At 31.2% G+C, this 15454-nt stretch overlaps 2 protein-coding genes across 3 annotated transcripts in view; one reads left to right on the top strand and one right to left on the bottom strand.

Annotated features, from left to right (window-relative positions):
• The first annotated feature begins 522 nt into the window (after positions 1 to 522).
• LOC126772248 (uncharacterized) lies at positions 523 to 6132 on the top strand. Its single transcript, XM_050492527.1, has 7 exons — positions 523 to 727; positions 804 to 922; positions 1009 to 1089; positions 1919 to 2027; positions 2536 to 2624; positions 3500 to 3647; positions 4285 to 6132. The coding sequence occupies exons 1-7, from the start codon at positions 700 to 702 to the stop codon at positions 4437 to 4439; spliced, it is 729 nt and encodes a 242-aa protein (XP_050348484.1). The 5' UTR covers positions 523 to 699; the 3' UTR covers positions 4440 to 6132.
• A 1437-nt stretch (positions 6133 to 7569) lies between these two features.
• Positions 7570 to 15454, bottom strand: part of LOC126772253 (max dimerization protein 4-like) — a 282429-nt gene continuing 274544 nt past the window's right edge. For both annotated transcript variants that reach the window (XM_050492540.1, XM_050492541.1), the window contains exons 6-7: positions 11351 to 11511; positions 7570 to 10668 (exon numbers count right to left, since the gene is read on the bottom strand). In XM_050492540.1, coding sequence (XP_050348497.1) covers positions 11351 to 11511 — 161 coding nt within the window. In that variant the 3' untranslated portion in view covers positions 7570 to 10668. The remainder of the gene's footprint in view (positions 10669 to 11350; positions 11512 to 15454) is intronic.

Below are 15454 nucleotides of genomic sequence, written 5' to 3'. Positions count from 1 at the left end.
GTAAGCGTGTAAAAGTCACATAGGTAGGCTAAGCCATCTTTTACTCTTTTATAAATAGTTAAATAGTATAGATTTGGACCTTATTCGAAACCACATGCACAAGTGTGTTAATGATTAATGTTCAATGAAGATTGAAGTTAACTTTGCTATCTCTGCTCAATCCTAGAATTCATATGTATATAGTTTTATTATATCATTAAAAAAACATGATTTTTCAGTAATAGAACTTATAGTTGATAAACTTCAATGTACTTAAGGTATAGATATACGAAAACAGGCTTTTATTCGTTATTTTTTGGGAATGCTAAGAATTGTAAGTTGGTATTAACTAAGAACTATTTAGGTCACACTTACTCTTTTATTTATTCTGTGCTAAAGTTTTAGTCGAAATTTTAATCTGTTACAGTCAGTACCTTTGCCTTACAATGAAAAACGTCTTTAAAAATAATACTGTCAAATTATTACACGAAATTATCAATCGTTTTCGCACATTATTTGCCAAATGTTAGTTTACTTACAATAATATACATTTAAATTAATAATTGCGACGAAACCAAACTTTTATCTATTGTAATAATTGTTAATTAATTATGTTCTAACTGTGTTTTAGTGTTATACATTATTATTATTTAAAAAAAACTTATCGTGTATGATATTTTATGAATTTCCTACTTCTCGATTTCACTTTATACATTTAAAATGCAGGCTAGCAACGACTCACTGTCAGGTGTGTAATAACTTTTATTATGAGAAAATATAGTTACAAAGACACTGCCCATTTTGTATCATATTGTTTGTTTTAGTTCTAACACCAAATATAAGTGGATCGCCAGCTGTTTTATTAACTCCTGGACGTACAAGAAACATCGCTCAAGATATGGAAGCGTTAAGGCTTTCTAGACAAGACAATCCATATTTACAGGTAACCTTTGATAGGTTACTTATTATTATATTAAATTTGTATATAATAAGTCACTTATGTTATAATTGTTTATATAACAATTTCAGCAAGTTATGGCGAGCAGAGAGAGTTTAATTGAAAGCCATACTGAGGAATGTGAGTCGGACGATACAATACTAATGTCACAGGTAAATTTATTAAAAATCTTAGGCAACATTGGGACCAAGGTATTAAATAAATGTACTGAATATACTCATTAGCTTTATTTTTAATGCAACGATTTCATATTATATAATATCTCACTTTTGACTGCTCGTATTTTCCATTTTCATTAATGTTGTATAAATTCAATATTTACATAAATAAAAAACATTACATTACAATTTACAACTTAAAAAATATGTACTTGTGTAATGTACTTTGAATATATATACATTTGTTAGTGTTAAATACAAGATTTTAATTCTTTATTGTTTAAACAAAGAGTAATATAATAATTAATTGAAATTTTATTAAAAAGCCGAGATGGCCCAGTGGTAAGAACGCGTGAATCTTAACCGATGATTGTGGGTTCAAATCCGGGCAAGCACCACTGAATTTTCATGTGCTTAATTTGTGATTATAATTCATCTCGTGCTTTACGGTGAAGGAAAACATCGTGAGGAAACCTGCATGTGTCTAATTTCACTGAAGTTCTGCCACATGTGAATTCTACCAACCAGCATTGGAGCAGCGTGGTGGAATAAGCTCCAAACCTTCTCCTCAAAAAGAGGAGAGGAGGCCTTTAGCCCAGCAGTGGAACATTCACAGGCTGTTACGGTTACGGTTACGGAAATTTTATTTAAATATGTTTTATCATGTAATTTATTTATTTATAATGAAAAGAAACATATGAAGTTTTGTTGGTGTAATCACTATTGTAATGTAGTTTGTTCATAGACTATTTGTATAATATTAAAATATTATTCCATGTAGAGTTCATTAAATTTATTAGAAAATGTTTTTTACTAATTTCAGGAGTTTGGTAGTGCGGCTTTAGATTTCGTCGAAGATGATCCCATGACCCTTAAAGAGGTACATGAACACTTAATAAGATCACCACCGCCGACAAGTTGCTGGCCACATGGTATGACAGCTATTATATTCAATAGCTATTAATTTTTAGTTTTTAAAAAATGTAAATTAAACAAATATTTTTTATAATTCTATTCCTTGTAACATTTTATTGCTTATTTTAATTTTTTTATGCTAGAAATAACCTGTGTTAATATAATGCCAAACTAACAATGTAAATTCATTATTAATTTGTAAATTGTTATATTATTTTTAATATATATAAAGCAATTCTAGAATTTAGCAAATAACATTTAAAATTCAACTATATTATATCGCTCAATGTTGTGAAAAAATTATTATTTTTATAATTTATAACAATATTATTATTGTTCATAGGAAGAAATAATTTTCATGGCATTTTCTTGTGAAGTCAAAATATTTAGATCATTAACGGCAGTCTATTATTTTATTGCAATTACTCCTGGCTTATTTATTTGAGTGTTGCTATTTTTCTTCATGATTAATAAATTTTATAAAATGTATTAACAAATTAACTTTTTCCCGCTGCTTGGATGAAGATTCACTGTCGTACCGTGCATCCAGTGCGTTCGACTTCGCAGACACACCCGTCTCATATAGTGCTTACTCGGTCAATACCCAGGAGAAGGTTACTAACTTAATATGTGTCAACCGGTGTTGTTCGCATTTGTCTTGTTCGCAGCTTTGCATGTTTTGGTGTTGGAAGACATTTGTTTGTAACATGTGCGTAGTATCTTTATATTATTATGTATGTGTTATTTATTTTGTTGTTTTGATTAAAATAAATTTGTATATTTTTTGCACACATAGATAACTTAACAATTGATATATAGAAATTGTTTTATTATTATTATTATTATTATTATTATTACATTATTATTTTTAATTGTGTAGGAAATATTGAGTATTTTTTTTTGTACAATAGTAGAGTTATTTTATTGTTTAATGCAATTTATTGATACATAAAAAAATTAGCGAATTAATGTGACAAAAGATTAATCATTTTTTAATATAAATGTATATTATATACAAACACTGCACCATTTATTGCTTAAAAACATCAAATTAGTTTAACAATTACAATACAATTACTAGTATAATCTGAAATTCATGACTGCCTCGTTGGTCTAGTGGCTAGATATAAGGTTACAGATCCCGAGGTCCTGGGTTTAAACCCCCAAAATTCTTAGTAGCAAACTAAAAGTCTGGAATCTTGGAAATGTAAACTCCCGTGCCGTGGAAAGCACGTACAGCCGTTGGACCTGTGTCTAACGCACCTGTGTGTGCTTCCATAGACAGTATGTCCTGTGCAGTTGGCTTATCACTTGAGACTGGCTGTCGTGGCCGAATTCGGCCAGGAGGACCACAATTCTATATTCTAAAAACTGAAATGATGTTTATTATTCAGCGGACCTCTGGAGATATTGAATTTAAATATAAATAAAACAGATAACTATTATTAATAATTAATTATTTGATGCGTATTAAAGTATTTTCACGTAGGATTTGTTACCGTCCCGTTCTCCGCGTCGCGGTGCCAGGAGTGATGAGTCGAAGAACAACAACACGCCGACTCGACCTCGGTCTTCTAGATCGGTTTCTCCAAGGTCACACGACCTGACCTTATGCGGCCGTCCGTTGTCATTACCAGGTAAGCCGGAATCATTTCAGTTTTTCCGTGATGTTTTAAGACTTTGTTGGTAATTTTTTATTGAAATTGAGTTGCTTACTGAACACGCTTCAATTAGTTATTAAAATAGTCTTATAAGTAGTAATAATATCCTGGGACATTATTCACACACGGCCACCTGATCCCAAATTAAGCTTGTACAAAGCTTGTGCTATGGAAACCAGACAACTGATATACTACATATACTACTTTTCTTTTGTAAATACATACTTATATAGATAATTATACCCAGACTCAGGACGAACAGACATGTTCATGCACACAAATGTCTGTCCTGGGCGGGAATCGAACCCACAACCTTAGGCGTGAAAGGCAGGTATTCAACCAACCACGCCAAACGTCTCGTCAAATTTTTTTTTTTATTTATTGTGCAGTCATAGCCCATAAGCTTTTTATAACATAAAATTATTATTTTTATAAAATTTATAACACAATAATAATTATGTTAATTAATTTTTATTCCGACTTTACGGAACGTTTTAAATTTTCGTAATTTTAAGTTTTATAATGATGTCTTTGAACGAAAATAATAAATGTTAAATTTGTTAAATATATACACTTATATACAATACACGTCAATGTACAACTTATTTTTCAGGTGAAAGTCATCTCCGTACTGCTCTCAGTAAAAAACCAAGTGCGCCACAGATGGACAGGTTTTCGATACTACAACACCCGAGGCCCCTCCGACGGCCCCACACTAACCGCCGAGACGAGGACAGCGTTAAATTGGTCCAAGATTGCGACAAGTAAGGCAACACAGATAATAAAAAAAAAATGTAAGCCAGGATTATTCTCGTTGTGCAACATCCTTGTGAGCGACCTTGCTGCAATACATGAGCAAGTTTTGTCGGAATACGACATAAATGCAAGTAGAGCTTGTAACGTTTTTGTGGAAATCCTTGCGATGCAATGACCTCGATTGAAGGATTGGTGGGTAAAAGTTGCAAGTTGGTATTTGTACTCGACACGTTTGTGCAAGAAATTATCATCCTTTCTAGACAGCACATATTCTCGCGATAAATATCATGAGATTGCGTACATTGTTGTAAGAAATATTGTGAAGTTCGTGTATCCAATGGGATCTTTGTTTAATAATTTGTAGATGCTTGCTTTTAATGGTGCCCTTTATATTATTTAAAAAAAAAACATTGTATATTTTTATTAAATTAACTTATATTTTTTATTATTTTTTTTGTTATATATAAAAAAAATAATGTTTAATTTTATTAGTTATTTCCGAAAATGTTTAGGCGCATTAATTATATTTAATTCCATTAAATATCGAGAGAGAACTAAATGATAATTAAGTATTAATATAAATATATTAAATTAATTTATTAAAACAAAAAGTAAAATACAAATACGTGATATTAAATTAAAGAAAGCTTGTAGTGAAGTAGACATCTATGTTATTTGTTATGGCAACTTTTTGGCATTCTACTATGCTGCGTCATTGGGATCTTTACTTATAAAAAAAAGGTGGTATATGTTACATGGATAATGAAACATTCTTCAACGGTAATAATGTCAAAATAATAAATTTTAATTAATATATGTCGTAAATATTCAATATATTTGGAAAATTCGGTTTTTTTTTGTTTATAAAATCGATAGTGTGAAAATTTTAATTACAATTTGACATTAAAATTTAAGTCAGATAAATACTATTTTAAGTTAGAATATTCGAGAATTTATTATAATTGTTCTACTAAAATCTATTGATTTAAAAAAAAAACCTTGTCACATAGTTCTAACATTACAGTATTATAATAGTGAAACCGCAATCTTTTAAAATAGAAGGAATTGAAAATCTTTTTAAGAAAATTGTATAAAACTATAAAAAAAAATAAGTATTTTTAATTAATATTAATAATTATTACATGTATATTATTATGTATAACTAAATATGTTTCAATATTGTAAGTTTTAAATATATAACGGATTAGAAGCCAAAGGATTAGTGTATTTAATGTTACAAACACATTCCTAAATGCTCATCCTAGTATTAATTCCTAATGTAGGCAATCGTAGATAATTCGATATTCGATTAATTGTGAGTTAGTGTTGCCAGATTTTTATAGCAAGAATTTTAATATATTTACTAGTGATGCGATACTGGTATCGATATTTTTTTAAAGTAAAAATCTTATTAATTGGTTTTATATTTATAAAATATCAATTAAGTTTTGTCAATTATTTCACAAATATTTTAATAAGTTTTATTTTTAATTATTGTCATTAAATAGCTATCAAAGTATCGGTATCAAATTCGATGACGATTTCATTTTTTTACACGCAGATACGAATGTTGCCCACTAAAAAAAACGTGAAGAAATCAGTGTAGTTATATAAAATATTTCTTTTGATACTCCTTTTTGTTATACTGTAATGTATATGAAGTACATAATTTTTGTAATGTTTTTAAATGGCGTTTATTATATATAACTCGATGTTTGAAAGTTTTTAATATTATGTTTAATCTATTGTTTTGTTTTGTTGAAAAATCTTTTGCATTGTTGTTGAATGATAAAAATCCGATAAATATTTTTATTTAATATATAACACATTTATCGGATATATTTTTATTTCTTTTTTTTTAATATTTTTTATTAATTTAAATATTTAGTAATAATACTTGTACGTATGTAATGTAAAATTGTTTCTTTATGAATGTTCTATATTCGTGCTAATAGTAAATAAGACGAAAAGATTATTTTGTTTTGTAAATTAAATATGTATAAGGTAATTTTAAAAAGTACTTATATATAACACGAAGAGACCATTAAATACGTATAATATAAATATCGTACATCATATAAATAAGTGTTGCCATTTATTTTAATATTATAGTTTTTATTTTTACGCCTCTAAACATTCCAAAGTTTTTTCAAAATATACTCTTACATTATTTAAATTCGTATTAATTTGATAGTCATTTTTTTTTAAATTATTTCGTACCTTTCATTTATTAAGTTCAGCGTTGTAGTATTGGAAATATATATTTTAAAGGAAAAGCTACGTGGGCGCGATGAGAGTAAAATTTTAAGGTTGACGATTGCAACGTTTCTATATGTAACGTTTCCACGCAAAAAGGTTTCCCTTTTCACGTGTACAGAGCAATCGCTTTAATTTTTTTTTTAAATTAAAATTAACCAATAATAAGAGACCATAGACAACCTATAGGGTGACCACGCGAGCTTATATACGCAGAGACGCTGATAATGTTGTGTTATTCTATCTTTATAAATGTTAAGTTGATTTAAATACTCACTAGTGTTAAGAAAGTTTGTGTAGGAATTACGTAGATTAAAAATGAAAGCACAAATATATTGTAGTTGACACTAAATTTGAAAATGGATTGTGGATTTAAATGGCAGGACAAATTATTTTATGTATGATTTTAGTTAAATTCATTACTTAAAAATAAATATATTAATAATAAACAATAAAGTAGTGAAAAATTCCCGTTCTTATTTGTATTATTCTTGAGTTAAATATTTTTATATATATATTATATTTAAAATATCAAATTATGTAGTTTAATGACAGCCTCCAAATTTTTTTTATTTTTTGTTCTTATTTCAATTATACATAGTTAAATCGTGTCTTGTTCCATCGCTGGTCGATGTTTTACCATTATATTTATATTTGATTGTACGTGGAAATAAAATGTAAACTGGATATATTGTTGTTTTTTTTATTAAACAGTGATTTGGTTTAACAATTCAATAGTTCCATTCATAGAGTATCAAAGACATTTTTTCGGTTGAAAAGGTAAATTATTGTTATAAAATACAAAGAACTAATATTATTGCTAAATTTAACTAAATTAAGCAAAATTTAAAACTTCGTTTGGGATGGGAAAATGAATAGACATAAATATTTATTTATAATTTTATTAAATTAATTCTATAACTTTTTACATATAGTAAATTATATGTGCTTTCGTCAATTACATAGAATAATGCTGCCAAGTCACATCAGCAGTAGTCACAATAGTACCTAATGTTTGCCTCTACGATCAGACAACGAATGACTGCGTGCCGCCAACTTGGATAACGAATACACGGAGGTTTCGTTTGAAGCGCTCGCGTCGCACGGACGCAATATATATTACTAATTCGACGTTCGTGACAAATGAAACGTCAAACCGAGTAATGGCGTGCCGGTGACGAAACGAGCGCTTCGTGGCTTCATTCCACGCAGTCGCCGGCCCCCGCCGCCGCTCCACCGTCAACTTGGTCCAAGAATATATCTATTTAATAATTTGTATAAAAATTTTGGCTCCAAATATTTACAAATCGGTGATATTTTTACAACGCCGGACTAATTTTAATTTACAGCGACTAAGTTGGGTTTAAGCGCGGAGCGGCGGCGGAGGGCGGCTTATTTATTGCAATTTGTTTCTAATAACACTTTTCTTATCTAATGAGATGCGCACGTACAGAGCACGCACCGCTTCTAATACCCTATCGTTACAGTGAGACACCTGTATATAAGGCGCTCTACGCGCTCGAAACGTCTACGAGAAGAGGGTACAGTCGGAAGATATCGCAAATCAAAGTCACTGTAGCAATAGGATACCGATATTCAGATAAGGAAGAGACAACATCGAAGGCAGAGCTGCACCGTCGGCTACGACTGTCGCCCGCGCGCTTAACACTAGATTCATACTCTGACGATACCTTCTCCCTGTTTCGTGATTAAAATTAACGTTTAGAATTAACACTCAAGTAGGGCTTATACAGAATTTGTACTCTTAGAGCGTCCCGTCGCCGCTTCTACCCATTTACACTCGGTTGCAAATGAAACATGAATGAGATATCGCAAAGGTCTTCGGTGAAATATTGAAGTGTCTCCTATCGAACGACAGGCATGCGAGTTGAAGCGAAACACTGGTACGGTTTAAATAAAATCGACAGAGCACTGCCTTATAAATAAATAAAAATTTGTGATATATTAATTTCCAAAAGATAAATATATTTTTTTTCTTTTGACATATTTGAGGCAGGATATGACAGACGCAGCTAAGGCTATCCGAGTATTGAACTCTTTACGCGTGTTGCGTGACCGTTATTACTACTGGCCCTATACTTAAAATATTCTTTGTAACATTGCAATAAAATTTCTTTCGTAAGAAATTGCAACAGTTTAAAGAGTTAATTCTCTAACAGCCGCAGCTCGTAAAGCTGATGCAAGCATCGGGCACAGATAACATTACGTTTAAAATACGCGCCAAAATGTAACCGTAAAATTCATGAGTTGAAATTTTTTTTAATGTATTTTTATTTCGACTAGACATACTCGTTGATTCAATTAAATAAAATATTTTAAATTAATTTTTGATTTTCAAAAATAACAAACATTTTTTGATACATTGAAAAATAATTTAAATACATTTTGGCGGGAATTTTAATCGTGACATTAAAGTTTTTATTTTAGAGTGAGAGGCGCCCGACGGACACACGCGGCTAAGCCGCTAACCGATAACGCATTATGTTAAGAGATCAGACTGTCATTTCAATAATTATACGTTTATAACTATACTTATTATAACATCCATACCTAAAACAATTTACAATAAATTTATGAATTCAAAAAAAAACTAACATTCTGCAGGACCAAGGAAGCAATTGAGATTTGAATCGAGCGAAGGTCCATGAACATATTGTCGTTGAAAAATACCTTTAAACAATACGATCAAACGAGCCATACATAGTAAAATGAATTAACAATTTAATATTATAAGATACAATAGTCATAACAAAAATATATTGTTTAATATAGATGTCTCCTAGCAAAGGTTTTTATCAACACAGTGTATTGTCCAGCTTTTCATTCCATATAATATTATTTTTGGTATGTGTGTGTCCACATAAATTAAAAACCATGCGAGTAAGTGTGTCAAACGACAGATTTGGTCATATTTGTTACCTAATGCGTAAATAAATCTAATTTAACTGGCCTGGAGATTTAAAATATAATGAAAAAAATAATATATAAAATGACACATTACTCGCACAGGCCTGTGACAATGAAGTGAGATCATAAACATTCAATATAATACTTAACAATGTTAGCGATTTTGCAAACGTGTTTCTTTCTCTATCGAAATGTTTCCCGTCATTTTGTTAAGTCGGATGTGACGTCATTTATAAATAGCGATCGCGACATCGAGAGAGATGGCAACACGAATAGCAAATGAGGTACAGGAAAAAGCGGTCTATGTGATATTACAAAAAATCTCATAGCCGCACTTTTAGTACCTTCTCGTTATTATTTTTCGTTAAAACTTAAATATTTTTGGTGGGTTGCCATGTAAGATGATAAACCCAAAACAATTTCGCAGCGGTTAGATCGTCCAACACGCACAGATCTAAAATCTATTTAATTAAATTATACAAGAAAAAATAAAATTATATACAAAATATAAAATTGATATCTATAAAACATTCGCTCTCGCGACATCATTTCTGGATATCAATAACAATAAGTACCTAAGGAATTAAAACGCACTTTCCAAATAATAAACATGTAATTTATAAATATATTAAGAAATAATGAAATAAAAAAATGTGATAAATAATTTTCGTGTTAGGGGCAAACTATATCTCGAAAACAGCAGTTGAGCCCCATTTGTGATGAAGTGTGAAGCGGGTGATTTACAATATTCCAAGTTTAAACACCAAAGAGTAGAAAAGAGAGAAAAATAAACTTGTTTATACATTTTTTTTGGCAATTTTGTACTCGGTAATGGATCGCGGAGGTGTGTGTGTCGAGTAGTGTGTGTGTGTGCGGCGCGGGCGCAGACAATCTCCGGCGAGTCACTCCCGGGACGGGGTCCCCACTCAGTCACGAACAACATTCGCCTCAGTACATGTACCAACAAAATGTCCTACGATTGTTTTGTTTACACGAAGACAGTCGCTTGGTGGCGGAGACGCGCACACCGCACCGCGCTAGCGCCGCGCGCGCTCACCTGGAATAATAAACTTTCTTTGTTATATTTTTTTTTTTTTTTTTTTTTTTTTTTTTTTATAGAAAAGGAAGGCGGACGAGCATATGGGCCACCTGATGGTAAGTGGTCACCAACGCTCTTAGACATTGGCATTGTAAGAAATGTCAACCATCGCTTACATATCCAATGCGCCACCAACCTTGGGAACTAAGATTTTATGTCCCTTGTGCCTGTAATTACACTGGCTCACTCACCCTTCAAACCGGAACACAACAATATCAAGTATTGCTGTTTTGCGGTAGAATATCTGATGAGTGGGTGGTACCTACCCAGACGAGCTTGCACAAAGCCCTACCACCAGTATTTTATATTATATTGTCTACATCCCGCACACCTTGCCAATTGCTATATTGAAATGAAACTGTGTATCGATAAACTTCTAGTCAGTCGTGTTAATTATAAAAATAAATATAATGTTTCTTATTATACGAAAGAGTCAAACCAATATTTATTATAATATTAAACAACGTTTATTTTACTATGTTTTTTGTAAATAAAATTAAAGAAGTATCAAATAAAATTCTCATTTATGTTTTAATTTGCTAATAAAGATATGACATATATGGCCTGCGCAACTGATTTTTATATTGAATTATTAAGGATTCCATGCAGAACTAATTTAATTTAAATGAATAATACTAACCTACACCCTGGTGTATCGCGTGACGCGGTGCGCGCGCGCAGGCTTGCTACGTCGCGAGCGTCGCCCGCGCGCCACTCCCACCCCACTGTCACCGCTGTGACCCGACACTAGCGACTCGCTGTCACTCTGGTTCGACGTATAACCGATCACGTCAACTTCATCTGAAAAAATATAAAAAGAAATTAGCACCATTTTAGTTTCAGAATTTTTATAATCTGTAATTGTACCATAATTTAGATTCATCAATACTAATATATTTAAATGTGAAAGTAATTCTATCTGCCAGTGACGCTTTTACGGCTAAACCTCTGAACCGTTGATGATGATGATTGATTTGATGATATTTGGTATGAAGTTTTATCTAATACCTGTACCTATGTAAATAAATCAAACTTAAAAAAATGACGATACCATGTCCTTGTAAGAGCGTAGACGAATAAAGACAGTTTAAAAAAAAAAAAATTAATATTCATAAGTTTAAATAAACAGTTAACAAAACATTTTGTGAAGAACCATATCTGCATACGACAGTGCAGTAGTATAAAACATAAATATAATAAGAAAATCTCAACTAAGATCTCATTAAGAAAATCATGATCTGAGATTTGATAAGCTTGCTTAACCAACAAAACGCAAAAAACAGCAGTAAAAAGTGTTGCTTTTTGGCAATAAACCAACCGATACGTCGGTGGTACCTACGGAAACCGATAGACAAATAACCATCTGTGAATCAATATATCCTTTTAGGAAATATATGGGTAATATGTGGAACATAGGGGTCAGTATTTATACCATGCTGTATCGGTGGCCTGTCCAAACGAAGAAGCGTTCTATGGTAGTTTCGAAGATCGACAATTACGAAAACCGGGTGCCTTAGGAACGATTCTTATCGAGTTGTCACCATGAATTACAAATTCATAGAATAATAAATCAAGTCTTGGTTAGATCGATCTTACGTAAATGTTGGGTCTGCGTCTAGATTATCTGCATAAATCCACGCTACAACTTTAAGGTACCGCCCACATACTTCTCGACATGATAGAATCGATAACTTAATCCCTAGGGAGTATAAGCATGGCTGTGTGAGTAATCTCTGAGATGATTCGATTCTGCTGAGATCAAAATACTGGTTTAGCGAATCTGATATATGTTAATCTATTCCTAGCGGGCTTTGCTTCATAAACTGTTATAATTTATGCATCTTCAAAGTTACATAATTCATCAATGTTGGATGACATATTTTAAAACTCGATTTCGAAAATTAATTAATTGCTTAGAAGCAATTTCATTATAACCATTTTCATTGTCTTCTATTTGAAGTTCATTTTAATAGAATGTTATTGAACGTAAACAAAGAAACAATTACCGCTTTCCAATCCCATGAACAATATTCAAATATACATTAAATGTTCCTTCATGATTTTATATTTAAAAATAGTAATATATTGTAAACTGAAATGGAATAAGATTTTATTCAATAAAATGAATAGTAAATGCAAAAATATATTCTATATTTCAATTTTGTTATCAATGGTTTTAAGTATGTTATAACTTACTACAAGCTCCATTAAATCGAAGCTTTATTTGAACAATCGTCCATAATTTGAAGCACATAAAGTCAATGCACTAGAGGGTTCAAGTGGGATCTGTTTGACCTCACCCGATAGTCAAACTACGAAATTGTGTTGACCCATTTAACCCGTGGTCCGTGAAACCGGCGACACCACGTCTTGTCCAAGATGCATAAATTTTATCTACAAATGCAGCGTGTATGACTTGCGCGCAAGTTGACGGTGAAAATTGTCCAACGTAATATTATTTTCTAGCAAAGATATTTTGGTAACTGCATATATAATTTTAACTTTAATTCCGAGGTTCCGTTGAATATAGTGTTTATGGTATACGTTTAAGTATTCTATGATTAGGATCTTGCTTTCGACGACAATATTTGATTAAATTTTTCTGATTGTCTTAATTAAATTCCATCTTAGTAAACACGATCTCTTTGTTTCTTTCTTACTGTCGTTACTTTATTGAGTTGGTCTCAAGTTGCTATCAGTCTCATTTCAAACGTTAAATTCAATTAACTGCTTTGTAGGTATTTTATGAAATGACTGAAATAAATTAGTACCTGCTGCGATCATATCCAGTATCCCGTTTAATCTCCGAGGTACGGCGAATACCTACTTTTTTATTTGAACTAGCTTAAATCATATTACACACTTCTCAGTAAGCACTACAGCACTACAGTAAGCACTAATCGCGTATGGTATGTATTTTTATTCCATAATAAGTTCTACTTTTTCGCTTTAAGAATTAAATTACTGTATGCTTTTATATTCTGTACCATTATCGGATAAGCTGTGATGGAAATCTGATTTGAAAAATGATATCTATTGCTTGATGTACGAAGAATAAGATGAAAACGAACGTAATAATTTGAAAGAAACTTTCATAATTTTTGGATGTTCATTAAAATATATTGGCACATAATGTCTTACTTCAATCACCAAAGTAAAGTAATGCTAAAAGAAAAAGTACTGAAGTTTCATTTACAAGGCAATTCGGGAAACTTTTCCGATTTGAAAAAAACATGAAAAATAATGAAAACGATCGCCATACGTTAATTCAGATCAGAACTACCAGTTGTTTGTGAGGGAATTCGGAACTATGGTTATAGGCAATCGAGAAGTAGTTCCTTTCGATTGGGTTCGTGGGGAAAAAGTTGAGTGAGTTGTTTGGGACTAACTTACGGCGTATGCCATTTACAACGACCGAATAATGCGTGTCTGCCTTCCCACGGCCTACGAAACTTTGTCGTTGATCTAGAAAGTTTGAACCAGTACATGTTACGTAGTTTTGACTTCCAACAAGTAAATTTCAATAGGAATGTGCCCATTTATGTCAATTTCATTCGACTTTGCGACATATTAAGGAAAAGTAATTCCTATGTCACATGTTATGTATTTGTACATGTTTAACAATACAAACTTTTTTTTTAATTTTACCGTATATTACTGTAGTAGTAGGATTTCATCAATTATTATTATTATTTATTATTTTTGTTACTAACCATGGAATTATGTCTCTGTTTCTTTAATAAAAAATATGAATTATATACATTAATTATCTTTAGTATTTTAAAATGATCGCAAGAAGATAGAAGCATAAAAGGAACAGAATATTTTGTTCGTTAGTTGAATATTCCGCAATAACGATTCTTAATATAAAAGACAGATATTGAAAATAAAATCATACTTATTATTGCTAAAGTCAGCTTGGCCACACATACAACTGTTTGGTTTCCGTTTTGTATTTTTCCATCAGCAAATATCGTTTCTCGAAACATAATACCTTAATATACTAGAAGCGGAGGCGTGCCGCGCTGCTCTTATATTCAATTTGTAGTGGAAATAAATTTCTGGTGAAATATTTGAAAAACTGTAAACTGGTAAAGTTTTTAAAGCGAAATGCTTTGAAATGGAATACTTTATTGGGTAGTGTACGCTCAAAGCAATAATAAATAGAGATTTTATTTTATTTATAATATTGGATATTCTTTTATTTAAACTATCGACTCATCTAGAAAAAATATAGCAATAGTACATTTGATATTTATAAAAAATATTTGAATATTTTTCCGGAAGCCCACGTTGGGCGCCAATCGGGTTGTGTAAGCTTGATAACAAAATTTCATACTTAGTTTACTGGATATTGTTTGGAAAACTATTTAGAAGTCTTTCACCAAGTTAGGTCACTATCTCCATAATCCTGACCTTACTTTAAAAGTTCCACTGACTTTCACGGTATAAAATTTCCACGTAATCTTTCTAATAAAATAACATAGTTGCTCGCGTTTGCGTCATTACACTTCAATCACTTTTGCCATCAATTTTTAGAACCAGCGTAGATCCGGCGAGTTAGGGTTGTCACACGACATAAACACCAGATAAAGAAAGGGTAGCCTTTAATATTAATTACCATTAACCAAAAATTAGATTTTGTTAATTTGTAATATTTTAAACTATTTTGAAACGTTAAAAGGCAAGTGCAAAACTAATGTAACATTCTATGTTCTAAATATTATTCACGAAATTATTCTTT

This window comes from Nymphalis io, chromosome 12, assembly GCF_905147045.1.
Source record: "Nymphalis io chromosome 12, ilAglIoxx1.1, whole genome shotgun sequence".
Lineage (NCBI taxonomy): Eukaryota > Metazoa > Arthropoda > Insecta > Lepidoptera > Nymphalidae > Nymphalis > Nymphalis io.
Note: the sequence above shows the minus strand (reverse complement) of the source record. Positions and strands in the feature narration are given on the sequence as shown.

Excerpts from the sequence above, each read along its gene's own strand:
- LOC126772248 (XM_050492527.1), top strand. The coding sequence starts at position 700 with ATGCAGGCTAGCAACGACTCACTGTCAG. Across the intron at positions 923-1,008 it reads AAGACAATCCATATTTACAG|CAAGTTATGGCGAGCAGAGA; the intron begins GTAACCTTTGAT and ends TAACAATTTCAG. Across the intron at positions 2,028-2,535 it reads GACAAGTTGCTGGCCACATG|ATTCACTGTCGTACCGTGCA; the intron begins GTATGACAGCTA and ends GCTTGGATGAAG.